This window comes from Pygocentrus nattereri, chromosome 5, assembly GCF_015220715.1.
Source record: "Pygocentrus nattereri isolate fPygNat1 chromosome 5, fPygNat1.pri, whole genome shotgun sequence".
In the NCBI taxonomy this organism is placed as follows: Eukaryota; Metazoa; Chordata; class Actinopteri; order Characiformes; family Serrasalmidae; genus Pygocentrus; species Pygocentrus nattereri.
In genome coordinates, this window is record NC_051215.1 from 1,151,941 (window position 1) to 1,168,851 (window position 16,911).

General features: G+C 40.8%; 2 protein-coding genes across 4 annotated transcripts in view; one reads left to right on the forward strand and one right to left on the reverse strand.

Annotated features, from left to right (window-relative positions):
• Positions 1 to 4,522, reverse strand: part of LOC108440934 (syncoilin-like) — a 9,250-nt gene extending 4,728 nt beyond the window's left edge. The window contains exons 1-3 of the mRNA XM_017720134.2: positions 4,438 to 4,522; positions 662 to 1,241; positions 1 to 68 (exon numbers count right to left, since the gene is read on the reverse strand). The exon at positions 1 to 68 is cut by the window's left edge and continues 135 nt beyond it. Coding sequence (XP_017575623.1) covers positions 1 to 68; positions 662 to 1,241; positions 4,438 to 4,451 — 662 coding nt within the window. The 5' untranslated portion in view covers positions 4,452 to 4,522. The remainder of the gene's footprint in view (positions 69 to 661; positions 1,242 to 4,437) is intronic.
• Positions 4,523 to 7,833: 3,311 nt separating this feature from the next.
• si:dkey-157l19.2 (uncharacterized protein KIAA1522) overlaps positions 7,834 to 16,911 on the forward strand; it is a 51,109-nt gene continuing 42,031 nt past the window's right edge. For all 3 annotated transcript variants that reach the window (XM_017720115.1, XM_017720113.1, XM_017720114.1), the window contains exon 1: positions 7,834 to 8,006. The gene's annotated coding sequence lies outside the window, so the exon portion shown is untranslated. The remainder of the gene's footprint in view (positions 8,007 to 16,911) is intronic.

Sequence of the window (16,911 nt, forward strand, 5' to 3'; positions counted from 1 at the left end):
CTCTGCTGGTTCTCACGCAGCTGCGTTAACTCCTGCAGCCGCTGCAGCACCTCGTCCTGCAGCTCCTCCTGCACAACAGACACACAAGGTGGACGGAAGACCAAACGACCAGGTGGTGTAAATATCAGAAACACCCATCTTGTGCTTTCACACATGGCCACTTTATTAGAAACACCCACCTTGTGCTTCCACTCACTGGCCACTTTATTGGAAACACTTACCTTGTGCTTCCACTCACTGGCCACTTTATTGGAAACACTTACCTTGTGCTTCCGCTCACTGGCCAATTTATTAGAAACACCCATCGTGGGCTTCTGTTCACTGGCCACTTTATTAGAAACACCCACCGTGTACTTCCACTCACTGGCCACTTTATTGGAAACACCCACCTTGTACTGGCGAATGAGGTGACCTATTTACCAATGTTATTATTTTAAAGGCTTAAAAGATAAAATTATACAAACGATTATATTAAACATTATTATATTTATTATATATTTTGAACAAATTACTCTTTAAAAGTTTCCTTAGGCACATACGAAGGTGTAATTTTATTTTGATGCACAGTGTCACGAATATCAGGCACTTACTAAATCATTCAGTGATAAAAAATGGACATAAAGATACACGCCACTGACCGGTACCGAGTTCTGACCGTTACCTGTATGAAGGTGAACTGCTCCACCTCGTATTTCTGCGCTGAGAGGGTGATCTGGCTTTGGATGCAGTCTCTCATCACGGTGAACAGTTTCCTCTTCACGCGCTTCACCTCCTCCTGCAGCGTGCGTGTGTGCAGCTCTGCATGTGAGAGGCGGCTGCGCGCGTGTGTGAGCTGCAGCCGCAGGTCCTGCAGCTGAGCCTGCAGGGGGCGCTCTAATGCCAGCAGCTCCTGCACCAGGGTCTCCCGTCTGAGCTGGAGATGCTCCACCTCCTCCAAACAGCACTCAAACACGTCCACCACCTCCTGCCCGACAGACCACTGCGCGGGGAGACCCCCAAACCTCCTGCCTGCAGGAATGTCCCAGACCAGACGTCCACCTGCAACATCACGACCAGCGATCTTCTCCTCTGGACCCTCATCCTGCTCCAATGAACACCTCCTGTCTGACCTCCTGTCCGCCTCTTTACCTCTCCCACTGCAGCATGTAGCTTCTTCTCTCTTCTGCTCCATCTGGTCCTCCTGCTTCACAGCATCCTCCTCCTCCTCCTTCTCCAACATCAGATCAACGTTTGTGAGGCACCTGGAACAGTTTAAAAAGAATAACATTCACTCTTAAAAATAAATGCACCAAAACGCTTCTTGGGAGCAATGCTGCATCCGTAATAAAGACGGTTCTTCAAGGGTTCTTTAGGAAAGACAATGGTTCTACCCAGATAGCGAGCATATATCACTCCGCTGGCCTGATTAGGTCGACACCCCACTGCTGGTCCACCCAGATTAGTGTCCTGCACTCAAGATCGTTGTTTATTCTCAGTTGTGTAGGTGTGGAGACGAAAGCTCTGTAGACACTATCTGGATTTAAACACGAACGACTTTATTTGCTGTAGCCCTATGGGAGTCCCGGAGGCCGAATGTGGGATCTCTCTCTTTGTGAAGCTGCCTCTGCTTTTATGCTGAATGTACGCACATACATAACATGGGTAGAGACACACACATCCATACGTTCATATAACGGAACATCTGGAAAAGTTCATACCATTGGCATTTGTATACATTAGCTCCCTCAAGTGAGCCCCTCAACAGACCACACACAAAAAGAGAGCCTAACTTTACATAAACATGACAAAATATAAAGAAAAACATGGATATGACAGGATGAGTGTAAAGACACCTCAAGACCTACCCAGTTTTTAATCTCCTCAAACAGAGACTTTTATTTTGGAAAATAAACCAAGACAAATATTACAAACAGCTGAGTGAGAAATTAATGACCAGACCTGATGTGAAATGATGTTGTAGAAAATGTTGACGACGCTGCGCTGGATTAAAATTCGTTTACTAATTTACAAAGTATGAGTAAAGAAATGAAGGAAGGAGAAATGAGTAGATTGGACTGTGAGGGAAAAGGAATGATGATCCGTGGAATTATGTCTATTACTCTGCTAAAAAACCGGTGGGCCGCCCGGAAAACGCTGAGCAGAACACCAGCGGCCCAACTGTCCCCTTACTATCAGAACCAAGAACATGCTTACATGTGAAAAGGTTCTTCAGTCTGATGGAGATTGTGCTGTATATGGTTCTATATAGCACCAAAAAGAGTTCTGCTACTGTTATGAGGTCAAGCAAGTTTCTAAGTGAAGGCATTTAGTGTTTTATTTGTTTTTATTTCTCTTCATTACATATATAGTGTAGTGGGTAACACCTCTGCCTTCTACACTGTAGCCTGGGGTTCAGTGCCCCGCCTGGGTAAACGCCCTACACTATACCAATAAGAGTCCTTGGGCAAGACTCCTAACACCACCTTCACCTACTACACTGTAGACTGGGGTTCAGTGGCCCGTCTGGGTAAACACCCTACACTATACCAATAAGAGTCCTTGGGAAAGACTCCTAACACTACCTTCACCTACTACACTGTAGACTGGGGTTCAGTGCCCCACCTGGGTAAACACCCTACACTATACCAATAAGAGTCCTTGGGCAAGACTCCTAACACCACCTTCACCTACTATGCTGTAGACTGGGGTTCAGTGCCCCACCTGGGTAAACACCCTACACTATACCAATAAGAGTCCTTGGGCAAGACTCCTAACACCACCTTCACCTACTACACTGTAGACTGGGGTTCAGTGCCCCACCTGGGTAAACACCCTACACTATACCAATAAGAGTCCTTGGGCAAGACTCCTAACACCACCTTCACCTACTACGCTGTAGACTGGGGTTCAGTGCCCCACCTGGGTAAACACCCTACACTACACCAATAAGAGTCCTTGGGAAAGACTCCTAACACTACCTTCACCTACTACACTGTAGACTGGGGTTCAGTGCCCCACCTGGGTAAACACCCTACACTACACCAATAAGAGTCCTTGGGAAAGACTCCTAACACTACCTTCACCTACTACACTGTAGACTGGGGTTCAGTGCCCCACCTGGGTAAACACCCTACACTATACCAATAAGAGTCCTTGGGAAAGACTCCTAACACCACCTTCACCTACTACGCTGTAGACTGGGGTTCAGTGCCCCACCTGGGTAAACACCTTACACTATACCAATAAGAGTCCTTGGGCAAGACTCCCAACACCACCTTCACCTACTACACTGTAGACTGGGGTTCAGTGCCCCACCTGGGTAAACACCCTACACTATACCAATAAGAGTCCTTGGGCAAGACTCCCAACACCACCTTCACCTACTACACTGTAGACTGGGGTTCAGTGCCCCACCTGGGTAAACACCCTACACTATACCAATAAGAGTCCTTGGGCAAGACTCCTAACACCACCTTCACCTACTATGCTGTAGACTGGGGTTCAGTGGCCCGTCTGGGTAAACACCCTACACTATACCAATAAGAGTCCTTGGGCAAGACTCCTAACACCACCTTCACCTACTACACTGTAGACTGGGGTTCTGTGCCCTGCCTGAGTAAACACAGTATGGAGTCGGTAGAACAGATCATCTCAGTGGATTATGGTTCAGTTATGTTCCCTGACTAAAGGCACTGAGATGGAGCCTTGAGGGTTCCACCTCAGTGACTAGAGGGGAACTGACCCAGAGACAGTCTAGTACCTTTATTTCTGAGAGTATAAAAATAAAAGAGCGAGAACCAACAGTGGAGCAGTGGAGTTGAGTGTTTCACAACTCCGCTGTGTCTCAGCACAGATGCACACTTACAAAAGATGGTTCCTCAAGGGTTCATTAGAAAGAAAATGGTTCAGGAACACTCAAAGAATCATTTGCATGCTTATAGGGTTCTCTGCATGGTGAAAAGGTTCTTCAGACTGGTGGAGAATGTGCTGTATATGGCTCTATATAGCACCAAAAAGGGTTCTTCTATTGTTACGATGTCAAGCCTGCTGCTATGCAGAACCATATTCAAAAAGGTTCTATATAGAACCATGTAAAACACATTCCATCAATCTGAAGAACCACATCACCAAGCAAAGAGCCATTTAATCATGCTAATCGCTCTCTGAGTGTTCATGGTTCTGGATAAAACCAGAACTTTTGAAGAACCACCATTTTTTGAGAGTATAGATAGCTTAAGCCCAAAGTGAAGTTTGTCCAATAGGAAAAGAGCTTAGTGTAAATTCCTCAACTTGGGCTGAAGTTATCTGGCTAACTGCTGGTTAACTGGTTAAGATGGACCAGGAGCTGAACCAGCACAACAGAATGAAATGAATCCCGAACGCTGAAGACCGAAACGGAGCCGAGAGAAACACGATCTGGTTTATGGTGTGACTGAACTAAACGAAGGTTCTACGCACCTTTCAGCGCACATTTCTCCAGAAAGTCAACAGAACTCTCCAGATAAAATAAGAGTCCCAGAAACAGCCTGCGGGAAAACACTCGCCGAGTCTGGACTGCTCTATAAATAATCACAGCAAGACATTCACTCAGAGATACCTTCTCAGTCTCAGTGGGCTGGGGGGGAATTGGTTATATGTAGGATCATGATCTCGGTTATATTTAGGATATATTTGTGTGTGTGTGTGTGTGTATGTGTGTGTGACTGTGTGTGTGTGTGTGTGTGTGTGTGAGAGAGTGTGTGTGTGTGTGTGTGTGACTGTGTGTGTGTGTATGTGTGAGAGTGTGTGTGTGTGTGTGTGTGTGTGACTGTGTGTGTGTGTGTGTATGTGTGAGAGTGTGTGTGTGTGTGTGTGTGTGTGTATGTGTGAGAGTGTGTGTGTGTGTGTGTGTGTGACTGTGTGTGTGTGTGTATGTGTGAGAGTGTGTGTGTGTGTGTGTGTGTGACTGTGTGTGTGTGTGTGTATGTGTGAGAGTGTGTGTGTGTGTGTGTGTGTGTGTGTATGTGTGTGAGTGTGTGTGTGTGTGTGTGTGTGACTGTGTGTGTGTGTGTATGTGTGAGAGTGTGTGTGTGTGTGTGTGTGTGTATGTGTGAGTGTGTGTGTGTGTGTGTGTGTGTGTGTGTGTGTGTGTGTGTGTGCATCCTCCTGTACTGTTCACATATTCCCATGTGGTGTCTGATAAATTGGTCTGACGTTTGTTTTGTATGTTTTCTTTAAATAAATTAAAATATAACATTTAAATATAAAACGTTTTTTGCTGATCTGTGTTTAGAAAATAAATCTATTGTTTCAAATTAAACACAAAACCTCACAAAAATACTGATTGATTTAGTTTCAAATGCTTTTGGTTTGGGAGAAAGATGAACAAATCTTCAAATTAAAATTTACAAAAAAAGGGAAAATACAATGTTTCAATGTTTCAATGTATCACGGTGGACAAAAAACAAAAACAAATGAATAAATCAACAAAAGAAAGTTTTGCGTTTCCTTTACTCTGTGTGTAAATTTCACGATGAATGGACTGATAGAAATAAAATCTCGTTAAACTGATTAACACCAAAAGTTAGGAACGTAAAGTTACTGTTTTGGAGATAAACAAGTTTATGTGGACCATCAAGATGATGACCCTACAGATATAAACAGCAAATAAAAACATTTATAAAATGCTTTTAACCCTCCATCACGACACTGCAGGCCCACATAAGCTGAATTTACTTTACAGCTGCCTTAAAAAGTGAAAACTCAAATTAGCATAACTTCAATAATGTCAAGTTTTTAAACCTAAAAAGCAACTTGATTGAACTTTTTTGGTTATATCAGCTGATTTGCCCAGTAATTCTACATAGTATCTTGATTTCAAGTAAAAGACATAATTATTTATACTTAGTTTTCATTTTTATATTCCATTTAACTTCAGCAGTGATTACAAATATTCATGGAAAACAAACTAAGTTTACATAACTTTTAAAATTTTAGAAATTAAAAAATTTTTAAAAGTTCAGACCCTCAGAGCAAAAAATTACATGTATTTATATAATAAAGTTTCACTTTGCATTTTCTAGTTTTGTTGACAGAACCTTTAAACAAAAAAATGAAATTAAACAATTTTTACATTTTAAAATCTTCCTCTATAGTTTCACAGCTAACTGATGTCATTTGTTTGTTTATGTAAGGGAGCTCAGTGGTTAACGGCAGCAGCGCTAACAGGAAAACCGCCTTTAAAAACCGTGTTTATACTTTTTTGATCACGTTGGTGATGAAGCTGCAGTTCACACCGTTTAGCTCTTTGATCCTCCTCAGTTATTGATGATTAAGTGATTAATGATCTGATCAGCACTTTCTCTTTCTGAAGCTTTAGAAGATTAAACCTGCGTGAGATTATAAACACACGGCTGTTAATCTGATGTAGAAAACTAAACGCATCTTCACTAAAAATAAAAATATAACAATAAAAAGAAAGTAGTAAATAATTCAGCAGGCTGGTGAAAAAACAAGCGATAATAAACACACACACACTGTAAAAGTGGCTCATCAGACTTTTTTTTTAATTGAGTCTATCATTTATCACTTATTTGTTGTTATATAAACCTCAACATATCTAAAAAGTAGTACATAGAATAAATGGACTACACAAATGGGCAAATTATTCGTTTGATGTTTATTTAATGACTGTTTTATTCTTGTTTTTCTATTTTAATGTTTAATTGATTTACTCTTTATTTATTTTTACTTTAACAGTGTTTAATTTTGTGATCTTATCTATATTATATCTAATTGGTATCTTATATAAGGTGAAATAAGTTTGACTAGGACAGTTTTTGGAGTTTATATAACATAAATTTGTAAAATTAGGATCAGCAAATGATGCATTTCTGCAGTTCTGAAGGTGTTATGTAATCAGGATGTGTCCGGGTTCAAGGCTACACTCACTGTGAGGTTTGGTGTGGGTTATCCACGAAAGTCCAATCTCCATTTTTGGCACTTATTTATTATCATTTTTAAATTTTCTTCTGTTTGATTTCTGAGCCATCCGTGTTTTTAATGTAAGGATGTTTTAGTCATGTTTAATTGTGTCCCGTTCCTGCTCACTTCACTTTTTTTAAACCAATCTGTATTTTCTCTATTCTCTCGTTTGGGAAGCCCTTTTCTGACAGCAGTGTATGAAAGCTGCTCTATAAATAAACTTGCCTGGCCTTTTCAGTTGTTGACATAATTTGTAAATGTCTTTATTTAAATTGTGTACAAACTTCAGGATGAACAGACCAAAAGAAACTTGGTGAAAAGTCTGCTGACTTACACGACTTCTCCTGTAAACTTAATCTGGTTTTCTTCCAACAACTATATGAACAAAACCTCACACCTGCAGTTTTGTTGTTTTTCAGTTTTTGACAGAATATGAAAACACCCATAGTCTTATACATTGTGAGTAAATTTCGTGATGAAAGAACCAAAACAAACGACCTAAAACTACCTGGAAAAACGTCTGGTTCCATTGACTTCTATTAAAAGCAGAGTAGGTTTTTTCCTTCTCCTGTAAAATTACAATTTTGGAGATACAAGGTTTTGATCCGACGGCAGCGATATGAATATTATCCTCAGGAGGTGCTACTTAAACAAAGCTATTGTTATGATTGTTGTTGTTGTTATTAATAACCTGTAAAATAGATGTTTAATAGAAACATCTGCTGTGGAAACTGTAAGACGATTCACTGAGCACAGAATTTCAGTGTAAGTATGGATTAGTTTCAGCAGGTGGAGACAGAGAGCAGCAGCTCTGCCCACAGTGGCTGGGCCCTCCCCTCTGTTCCCACCTGGTGGAGCCTCAGGTAACAGAGTGGACTTTAACAGCTCGGAGTGAGAGATCAGAGGCGCAGGGAGAGAGTCAGGATGTGAGAGAGCTCTCAGAGGGAGCTGAGCTGAACTCGTGGACGTGGAAATGGCTCACCTGCAGGTTTCCCAGGGAGAGTAGGACTTTAGGACTTTAACTGGAGGAAAACAGGACATTCTCATCTCAATCGTACTGAACGGTAAGAGCTCAGCGGAGTTTCATCCGGGAATAGTGGAGTTTAAACTCGTTCACATTAGGTTTGGTAGACCTTTATGTCTCTGTGTTGCTGTGGACTCTGCAGACTCTGAGGGTTTAGTTTTGGTTTCAGGCCTCAAAAACCCCACAGACTAGTTTTAGTTTCAGCCTATCCAAACCTGCTTTTCTCACCGTGTGGGAATCTGCTCTCGTATGTGTGAGGCAGCTTTTCCCAACTGTTGGACGAGCCCAGACGTCAGTGCTTTGGTGTTCTTCACTCTTTTGAAGAAGGTGTAGCTGCTGATTAAAGCGATTGAAGGAGAGATATAAAGGTTGTAAAGTGCACTGGTGGTCAGTTTGTTGATGCAAAAGTTTTGGAAAGTTTTTTCCACTTATGTTGGTGGTTAAATGTACAGATGTGTAGATGAATAAGTTTTAAAGTTAATTCAGTTCAGTTTTAATTTCTGTTCAGGTCCATTCAGTTCACACCAGTTCAGTTCAGTTCACGTCAATTTACTTCAGTTTAACTCAGTTCAGTTCACATCAATTTACTTCTGTTCAGTTTAATTCAGTTCAGTTGTCGTCAGTTTACTTCTGTTTAATTCAGTTCAGTTCACGTCAATTTACTTCTGTTCAGTTTAATTCAGTTCAGTTCACGTCAATTTACTTCTGTTCAGTTTAATTCAGTTCAGTTGTCGTCAGTTTACTTCTGTTTAATTCAGTTCAGTTCACGTCAATTTACTTCTGTTCAGTTTAATTCAGTTCAGTTCACGTCAATTTACTTCTGTTCAGTTTAATTCAGTTCAGTTCACGTCAATTTACTTCTGTTCAGTTTAATTCAGTTCAGTTCACATCAATTTACTTCTGTTTAATTCAGTTCAGTTCACATCAATTTACTTCTGTTCAGTTTAATTCAGCTCAGTTCACGTCAATTTACTTCAGTTTAATTCAGTTCAGTTCACGTCAATTTACTTCTGTTCAGTTTAATTCAGTTCAGTTGTCGTCAGTTTACTTCTGTTTAATTCAGTTCAGTTCACATCAATTTACTTCTGTTCAGTTTAATTCAGTTCAGTTCACGTCAATTTACTTCTGTTCAGTTTAATTCAGTTCAGTTGTCGTCAGTTTACTTCTGTTTAATTCAGTTCAGTTCACATCAATTTACTTCTGTTCAGTTTAATTCAGTTCAGTTCACATCAATTTACTTCTGTTCAGTTTAATTCAGTTCAGTTGTCGTCAGTTTACTTCTGTTTAATTCAGTTCAGTTCACGTCAATTTACTTCTGTTCAGTTTAATTCAGTTCAGTTCACGTCAATTTACTTCTGTTCAGTTTAATTCAATTCACATCAGTTTACTTCTGTTCAGTTTATTTCAGTTCACTTCAGTCCAGTTTTTTCCAATTCTGTTCAGTTCAAGTCAGTTTCCATTTACTCATTCAGTTCAGGCCAAGTCAGTTCAATCTAGTTCAATTCTGTTCATCTCACTTGAATCCAGTTTTATTCAGTTCAGTTCAGTCCCGATCAAGTCAATTAATTTCAGTTTATTTAAGTTTATTTTAGTTCATTCCAACTGTGTCCAATTCAGATCAGTTCACTGCAACTTAATTCTGTCCAATTCAGTTCACCTTAGGTCAGGTCAGTTCAGTTCATGTCTGTTTGATTCCATTCTGTTCAGAACAAGTCAGTTTACATCAGTTCAGTTGAGTTTAATTCTGTTCAGTTCACTTCAGTTTTTCTCAGTTCAGTTCACAAATCCAGTTCTGGTTAAGTCAATTCAGTTTAAGATTAATTCATTTAATTTCAACCCAAATCTGCTCAGTTTAGTTCAGTTCACATCAAGTTCAACTCCTGTTCAGTTTAATTCAGTTTACTTAAATCTAATTATATTCAGTTCAGTTTTATTCAAGTCGGTTTGCGTTAGTTCGGTTTTATTCAGTTCAATCAAGTCAGTTCAGCTCAATCCATAAATTAGGTTTGGTTAAAATTGGTTTGATCGACCCGGTTCTGATCAGTTTCTTACTGCTCTGTTTAGCTCTGTCTGAATCAGTCAGTTTCATTTCAGTTCGAGGCAGTTTAGTTTGTTTAAGTTCAGTTGACCTGAATTCAGTTTATTGCAGTTCACATTAGTTCCACTCGCGGTGCTTTATTGGTACGACTGTAACCACTAGCGTAGAGTCCACTAATAGGCTTGCTGCAAAGATATTTTGATGAGGGAGGGTGTCACCTGGGACCGTGTGCACGTTGCGTAGTGTGTGGCAATTAAGTATTAGTATTAGTAAGTAATAAGTAAGCAGTTAAGTAACTAAAACAGTCACTGCACTTTTGCATTGGTGCATTCAGACCGTAAAGTTTGGGAATATTCAAGAATATGAAGAAATAAAGAACTGATATTTTTAGAATCTGTAAAATATGAACTGTTGAGACAAACCAGATGTTTATCACGGTAAACATTGCAGCTGGAAGTAGTTCAAAAAGAAGGAAGGAGCTCTATGAGACTGTATGAGGAAGCCAGGGCGGTTTCTGCCTGAGGGGGTTGTACATTAACCTGAGCTGAGGGGTCGCATTCGTTCAAGAAGGGGATCCTACTGCCCAAACACCCCCCACCACTATACACACTCGCACACCATAAGGTTGGACTTCAACCTTCTATTGGAAAACGAGGGGCAAACAAAAAACAAAAAAAATAACCAGATAAATTCACCCAAAACATGTGGCGTCTGAAGTTTGCTTTAGATGTGCTCTGAACTTTTTACCTCCGTAAACGGGCGAAAGCGTGTTGTGCAGCCAAGCACCTGAGCTTTTGTTCCATTTTTATTGATAACCTCATAATTAATCTATACTAGAGCTGATCAATGACTCCATGTGATTTTAGGCAAGTCTGTAATGCAGTTAGCATGATGCTAATTGGTGCACATAAGCTCTCATTACTTGTTAGCTACATTAGCCCCGTAGCTCCAGGGCTAAAACCAAAGAAGCAAATTTCAGACGCCAAGCGTGTCTGGGCTGAGTTAAGGAAAGAGTAGAAAACGGAGTGAGAAAAGCATCTGAAGCATCTCATCCACGCACACTTGAGTAGAATCCAAATGAAGTTTGGTCTGTGACCTCAAACGGCAACGGGAAGAGACGTTTTTGTGGAAAATGAAAGTGGTGGTCAGTGCAGAGCCCTCAGGGCCTGCCAGGCCTTCGTAGAAGGCCTAATGACTTCTGAGAACTGAAACAGACATTGATCTGCCTGTACTTACACCATAACTACTGCATTAATACTCACAGTGCAGCAACTTTCTGCTGTTCCATACAGAAAAGGAGTATATGGATTTTTCCACGTACTTCCAGGTGCACTATTTCATTCCAGAAGGAATTCCTAAACCCCATTTCAGCAACACATACACCTACATTTGACCATGCGTGGGACCATACAGAGCTCAGATTGCCTGCTGAACTATCTGCCCGATGACTCTGAGCTGTCATCATTTTCGTGAGAAAGTCTTGTGTGTACAGTCATGTGAAAAAGTTTGGGCGCCCCGGTCACATGACACGTTGCTGTTGATTTTCCAAGCGTAAATAAAGTTAAAACATTATTCTGCACATTTTAATACACAGTTAATTTTTCTTTTCTGAGTATGACACATTGAGGGGGAAAAAAAGAAACATAAAACGTGGAACGTACAAAAGTTTTGCCAATTTTTAAAAAAAATCTCTTTTTTTTGCTGTCAAACTCAGTAAGTATATATATATAAATAAAGAGGGGTGCTCAAACTTTTGCATATGACTGTGTGTGTGTGCGCTGGGGACATGAGAGGAATTGTGAGTGTATTGTTGTGAAAGGGTGTGTCTGTACCCGTCTGTCGGCCGTGTACGGGCTTGTTTCTGTGGAGATTCCAGGTGAATTGCGCAACTTACAGGTGTGTGTGTGGAGTCAGGAGTCTCTCCCGGAGCTGGTACGGGTGTGTGTGTGTGTGTGTGTGTGTGTGTGTGTGTGTGTGTGTGTGTGTGTGTGTGTGTGTGTGTGTGGGGCTTTATGCTCCTGCGGCCCCTTGTGCAAACCTCATCCACCATCCAGCTCAAAGCGACAGTTCAGCCAAAAACCTTAAATAAAGTGATTTTTGCACAACTGACCCCGAATGTAGTCGATCAGCAAAGTCATGCTGGGTTTTAAGATAGTTTAGCACTGGAACTACAAGGCTAGTGCCGCTAAGCTTATACACCACAATAAACATTAAACTGCAGGCCTGCATTGCTTCAAACTGTGTGGAGTCGCTGTGATGGACCTGTTTATGTGGTTTCTGAAACTGTATAGTATCATCTACTGTGGTGAACTGTGACTATCAGGTCTACTTTTAAAACAGAGGGTTCCTCAAGGGTTCTTCAGTAAAGACAATGGTTATATACAGAGCCATACATGCAAAGAACCATTTGCATGCTTAGTGGCATGAAGCACAAAAAATGGTTCTTCTAATGGTACAAGCTTGAGATCGTAACAATAGTTCCATTTCTGGAGCTACATAGAACCACATACAGCACATTTTCCATCAATCTGAAGAACAATTTCACCATGCAAAGAACCATTTAAGCATGTAAATGGTTCTTTGAGTATACCTGGTTCTATATAGAACCTCCATCTTTACAAAATAACCAAATTTTTTAAGAGGGTAGGCCTTCAGTTTCGGGCTATAGATGTAAAAACTCTACAGTAATGATGATTCCTGCTAGCTCCCCTATGGGACTCTAGTAGTACTGAGTGAGAGTTTTAGGCGTCTAAGCAAATGTTTAACCAGCTGACCTCAGCAGGGAGTTTATCACAATATACATTAGAATAAAGTCGTATTCATAATTCAAATAAACAGAAAAACAATAAACAGTAACAAGAATTTCTCAGGTCCATATTTTTTCTGGACACCTTCACAGCCGCCACAGAGACTCGTTAATATCATCAATGACATCATGAGCTCAATTTACTGAGCACTGATTGGTCAAACCAGGAGCTGCTTTATAACTACATATAATACTGGGCTTCCTCGAGGAGAGGCTTGGAGATGGGTAAACACACACACTAACATCCAGAAAATAACTGTTTATTATTTATATACATAAAATTATTATTAATTAATATTCTATCATTTTGTTTATCCAAATATAAACACTTTTCTCAGCAAATAAACGCAAACTACACAAATACATTTTGAAAAAGTGTCTTGGATGCCTAAGACTTTCGCACAGTACTGTTAGCACCAAGTTAATGTTGGTGCACATTGACATTTTCAGCTGTTCTACATTAAATAAAAACATCTGAAACTTGTAAAAGACGTTCTATATATTTTCTGAGAATCGCGTGTCAGACGTGATCATATATGTGATCTTGTATCAGTGTTACAGTGACTCTCCCAGTAAAGAGTTCTGACATAGAGCTGCCGCCACTGTTTACCATTCCTAACAACTAACCCAAACCTGCTTACACTACGGCTCATATTCACAGTCAGTGATGTATCTAGAACCTCCAGAAGCTCTACAGTGATGTTTTTGTAAGTGGTTGATTCCTCTGTCACTTCCTAATTGTGTTGGTAGTTAATCTAACCTGTAAGGCCTTCAGTCCAGCTCCTGAAGTCCTAACCAATGGGAGAGCTCGCTTGGACTTTATTGACCTACAGTCTTCAAAATGGTTCTTCAAGGTTTTTCAGTAAAGGAAATGGTTCCATTTAGAACCATTTCCTTTAATTTGATCCATATGTCAAATATCAGAAACATCTTGGCTGATGGACTAATTTGTTGTAAGAGCTCAACGGCATCAAACTATTCCTTAGTGTAATTCTGGTTCTGCATGAAACCTGCCAGAAAACGGCAGCTGTGCTTGAATCTGAAACATTTTCCCTTTGGCTCATCGGAGACTTACTCAGAGAGGTACTTCCAGCTATCACATTTATTTGGACTGCACTGTAGAAGTAAATATAAATTGTCCTGGATTATGTGTAATGAACTGACGCACATTTGACCCCTAATAACAAATGGCCCAATGGAATTACTGCTACAGTGGTAGTTTAAGCAGCTCGGCCCAGTGACCAGTCTTGATTACCTTTACACCAACCTGACCGCATGTTTGTTGAGACACAGTGGCTCATTTCTTTGTGTCTATTCACAAAGAACTAAAGGAAGATCTGGGAGGAATTTCCTAAAGCAGGATTCCTCATTAATATGGACATTCCATTACTTCTCCTTGACATTTATCTAGCTAACATAGGAATCTTGCGACCTGCATTCCTGGGGTTTGATTAGTTTTAATCCCCTCATCTGATGATCGTCTGACTGCTCTGGAAAGCTTTAAGACCACAAGCCCTGGAGGTGATTGATTAATGCCGCTGAGTGATGGGCTTTCATCATCAGGCCAGATTAGTTAATCATCAGTCAGTAACTCTAAACAGTACACCTTAAGAAAGCTCTAGCTTTTGACTGAATCAGATCTAATAGTGCAGCTTTGCATTTAATGCCTTGTCAACCAAACCTCGTTTTGACCTCTGCAGTTATTTCACTGTAATTTAAATGCGTGGAATATGTAATAAGACATAGCAACATGGCTTCCCCATCAGAACCCTTTCCCAATGGGAAATGTCACTGCAAAACAAGCATCTACTGGACTGTCATCCCAATCCCAGAAACCAACCCCGATCCTTGAGAATAAACCCTGTCTCCGAGGCTGATACCAATCCCCTACAGAGATCACAATCCCAGAAGCCAACCCCAATACACATCACAAATTCCAATCCTAGACAATAGTTTCAATCCCAGTGGGTAATCTCAATTCTTGAGAATAATCCCAGTCCCAAAGGTTGATACCAATCCCATAACGTGACCCCAATTTCAGAAACCAACCCCAAAACATCACCGATCCCAATCTCAAAGGGTAAAAACAATTCTTGAGAATAATCCCAGTCTCCAAGGCGGATAACAATCTCAAAGAATCATCCATTCTCAATCCCAGAGACCTTAACCCCAACGTTTTATCCGAGTACCAGTGACTGATCCCAACCTTAGAACCCGATGTTAATCCCAGTCACTGATCCCAAACATATATATATTTTTGCGCAATCCAATTTTATCCCAGTTTGAGTGACTGATACCAATTCCAGTCCCAGAGACAGCAGATCGAAGAGTTACAGTTACAGTGAAGATAAAAATAATGGTGTTTGTCAATTGCCAGTCACGTTTTGTTTGCCAGGCTTTTATTGGTTGTGGTGTTGACAGTGTGTCTGTAGACAAACTCAACAGTAATGCAGTTGGCTTTGTTGTGATTTGGTCGGTTTGCTAAGAGGAAACAGTTGGCAACACGAACAGAACTTCACATGTCACTGCATGCGGTGATGGAATGGAAGGGCTGTGATTAGGGCTTTATTAGGAAATTTAACCACTAAGAGCAACACACCGGCCTTTTGAAGTCTCTATGTATTTCATTTGGTTGTTTAGCAAGAGTTGGTAAAAGAGTTGCCTCCATTGAGGTCATAGATAAGTTTGGGAAGGTCTGTTATGGACCTTCTGGGCACAAGGAAGCAGAGAGAGAGAGGAAAACTGAGATGGAGAGAGGAGGAGGGATAAACGAAGTGAACTACAGAATTATTATCTGTCTCTCTGGAATGCGGCTTCTGTCCTCAAAGGGCAAGCTGCTGCATGGTTATGGTACACATGCGCACACAGTATATTGGATGGCAGGTAAACAGTAACCTGTGCAGAGATCCAGATCACATTACCTGATCACCTTTAGCCCAGACTAGAGGGCTTTAGAAAGAACAGCTTTCCTCACTGACTTTTGCGACGTATCGATTGTTGTGTTTACCTTAGCAAACAGGAAGAAACAGCTCTTGAAAAGCTGTCAACAGGCCAAACGCACAACGTGCACACCGTCCTGTTACCGCATCTGAGAAGAATACGCTTGAGTTTTAGCGGCGATCACATTTCGTAATCCTCAGTAAGGAACCACCTTTCCACTCGGGGGCTTTTTTTTATTCACACGGATATCTAACGCGTTTTTAGGAGCTGCTGAGGGTTCACGCGTTTCTTCCAGCGTCAGACAGAGTCATAAATGCATTTGCAGCATTAAACGTTCCTCATCTGTTCGCTTACTTGCTTTATGTGAGCTGTGTGTGCAGAGGTCCTCAGTAATTCGGATCCTTGACCATGTCTGAGCAGGAATGTGTGTATAGGAAAGTGTACATGTGCTTGGAGCATTAATGGACACCTCTGTAACTCTGTAAGTGTTTTTTCCTGGTGCCTTTGTTTGACAGTGCTGAAAGGAAATTGTCCACACCCCTGTGATGGCTGTTCAACATGTGGCTTAAAGTCAGTCCGTTCTTTCCCTCTTCATCCAGAACACTGTGTGGAATGAAGGTTGTTATGAATTTTGGTCACTGAAGATTTCTCACACGCTGCGTAAATTGCTTAATTGGCAAAATGATACATGTTGTCGATCCAAGAAATTCCTCAGATGTCTGTTAAGCTCAGAGGCGTTGAGTGTGATTTCATTTATGAGACTTTTTCTTTCCTCTTTGCATTTTTGCAGTTTCAGAAGAGACTTATATTCACATATAAAAGTTGGAAAATGGTGTACCTCAGGGCTCTGTTCTGGGCCCACTACTGTTGCCATTCTTTACAGTGTAATGCACTGTTACTATGCAGAGTTTCTTTCACAGTTTTCTGTAACTTTATCTGTAGTATGTCATCCAGCATAACATAATGAAGAAACTGAAGATCGCAAGACTTAATTAGATGAGTGAATACGACGCTCTTTGTATTGGAGAAGCTGAAGCACTAGCGTGTGAAGGAAAGAAAGATGCAAACGCGCTATGACTCATGGCTGTTATACAAGAGTTTATGTCACATTCACATGCTTGTGGAAGGCTCGGATTTCCAGTGTGCCAAAAACATAATTGA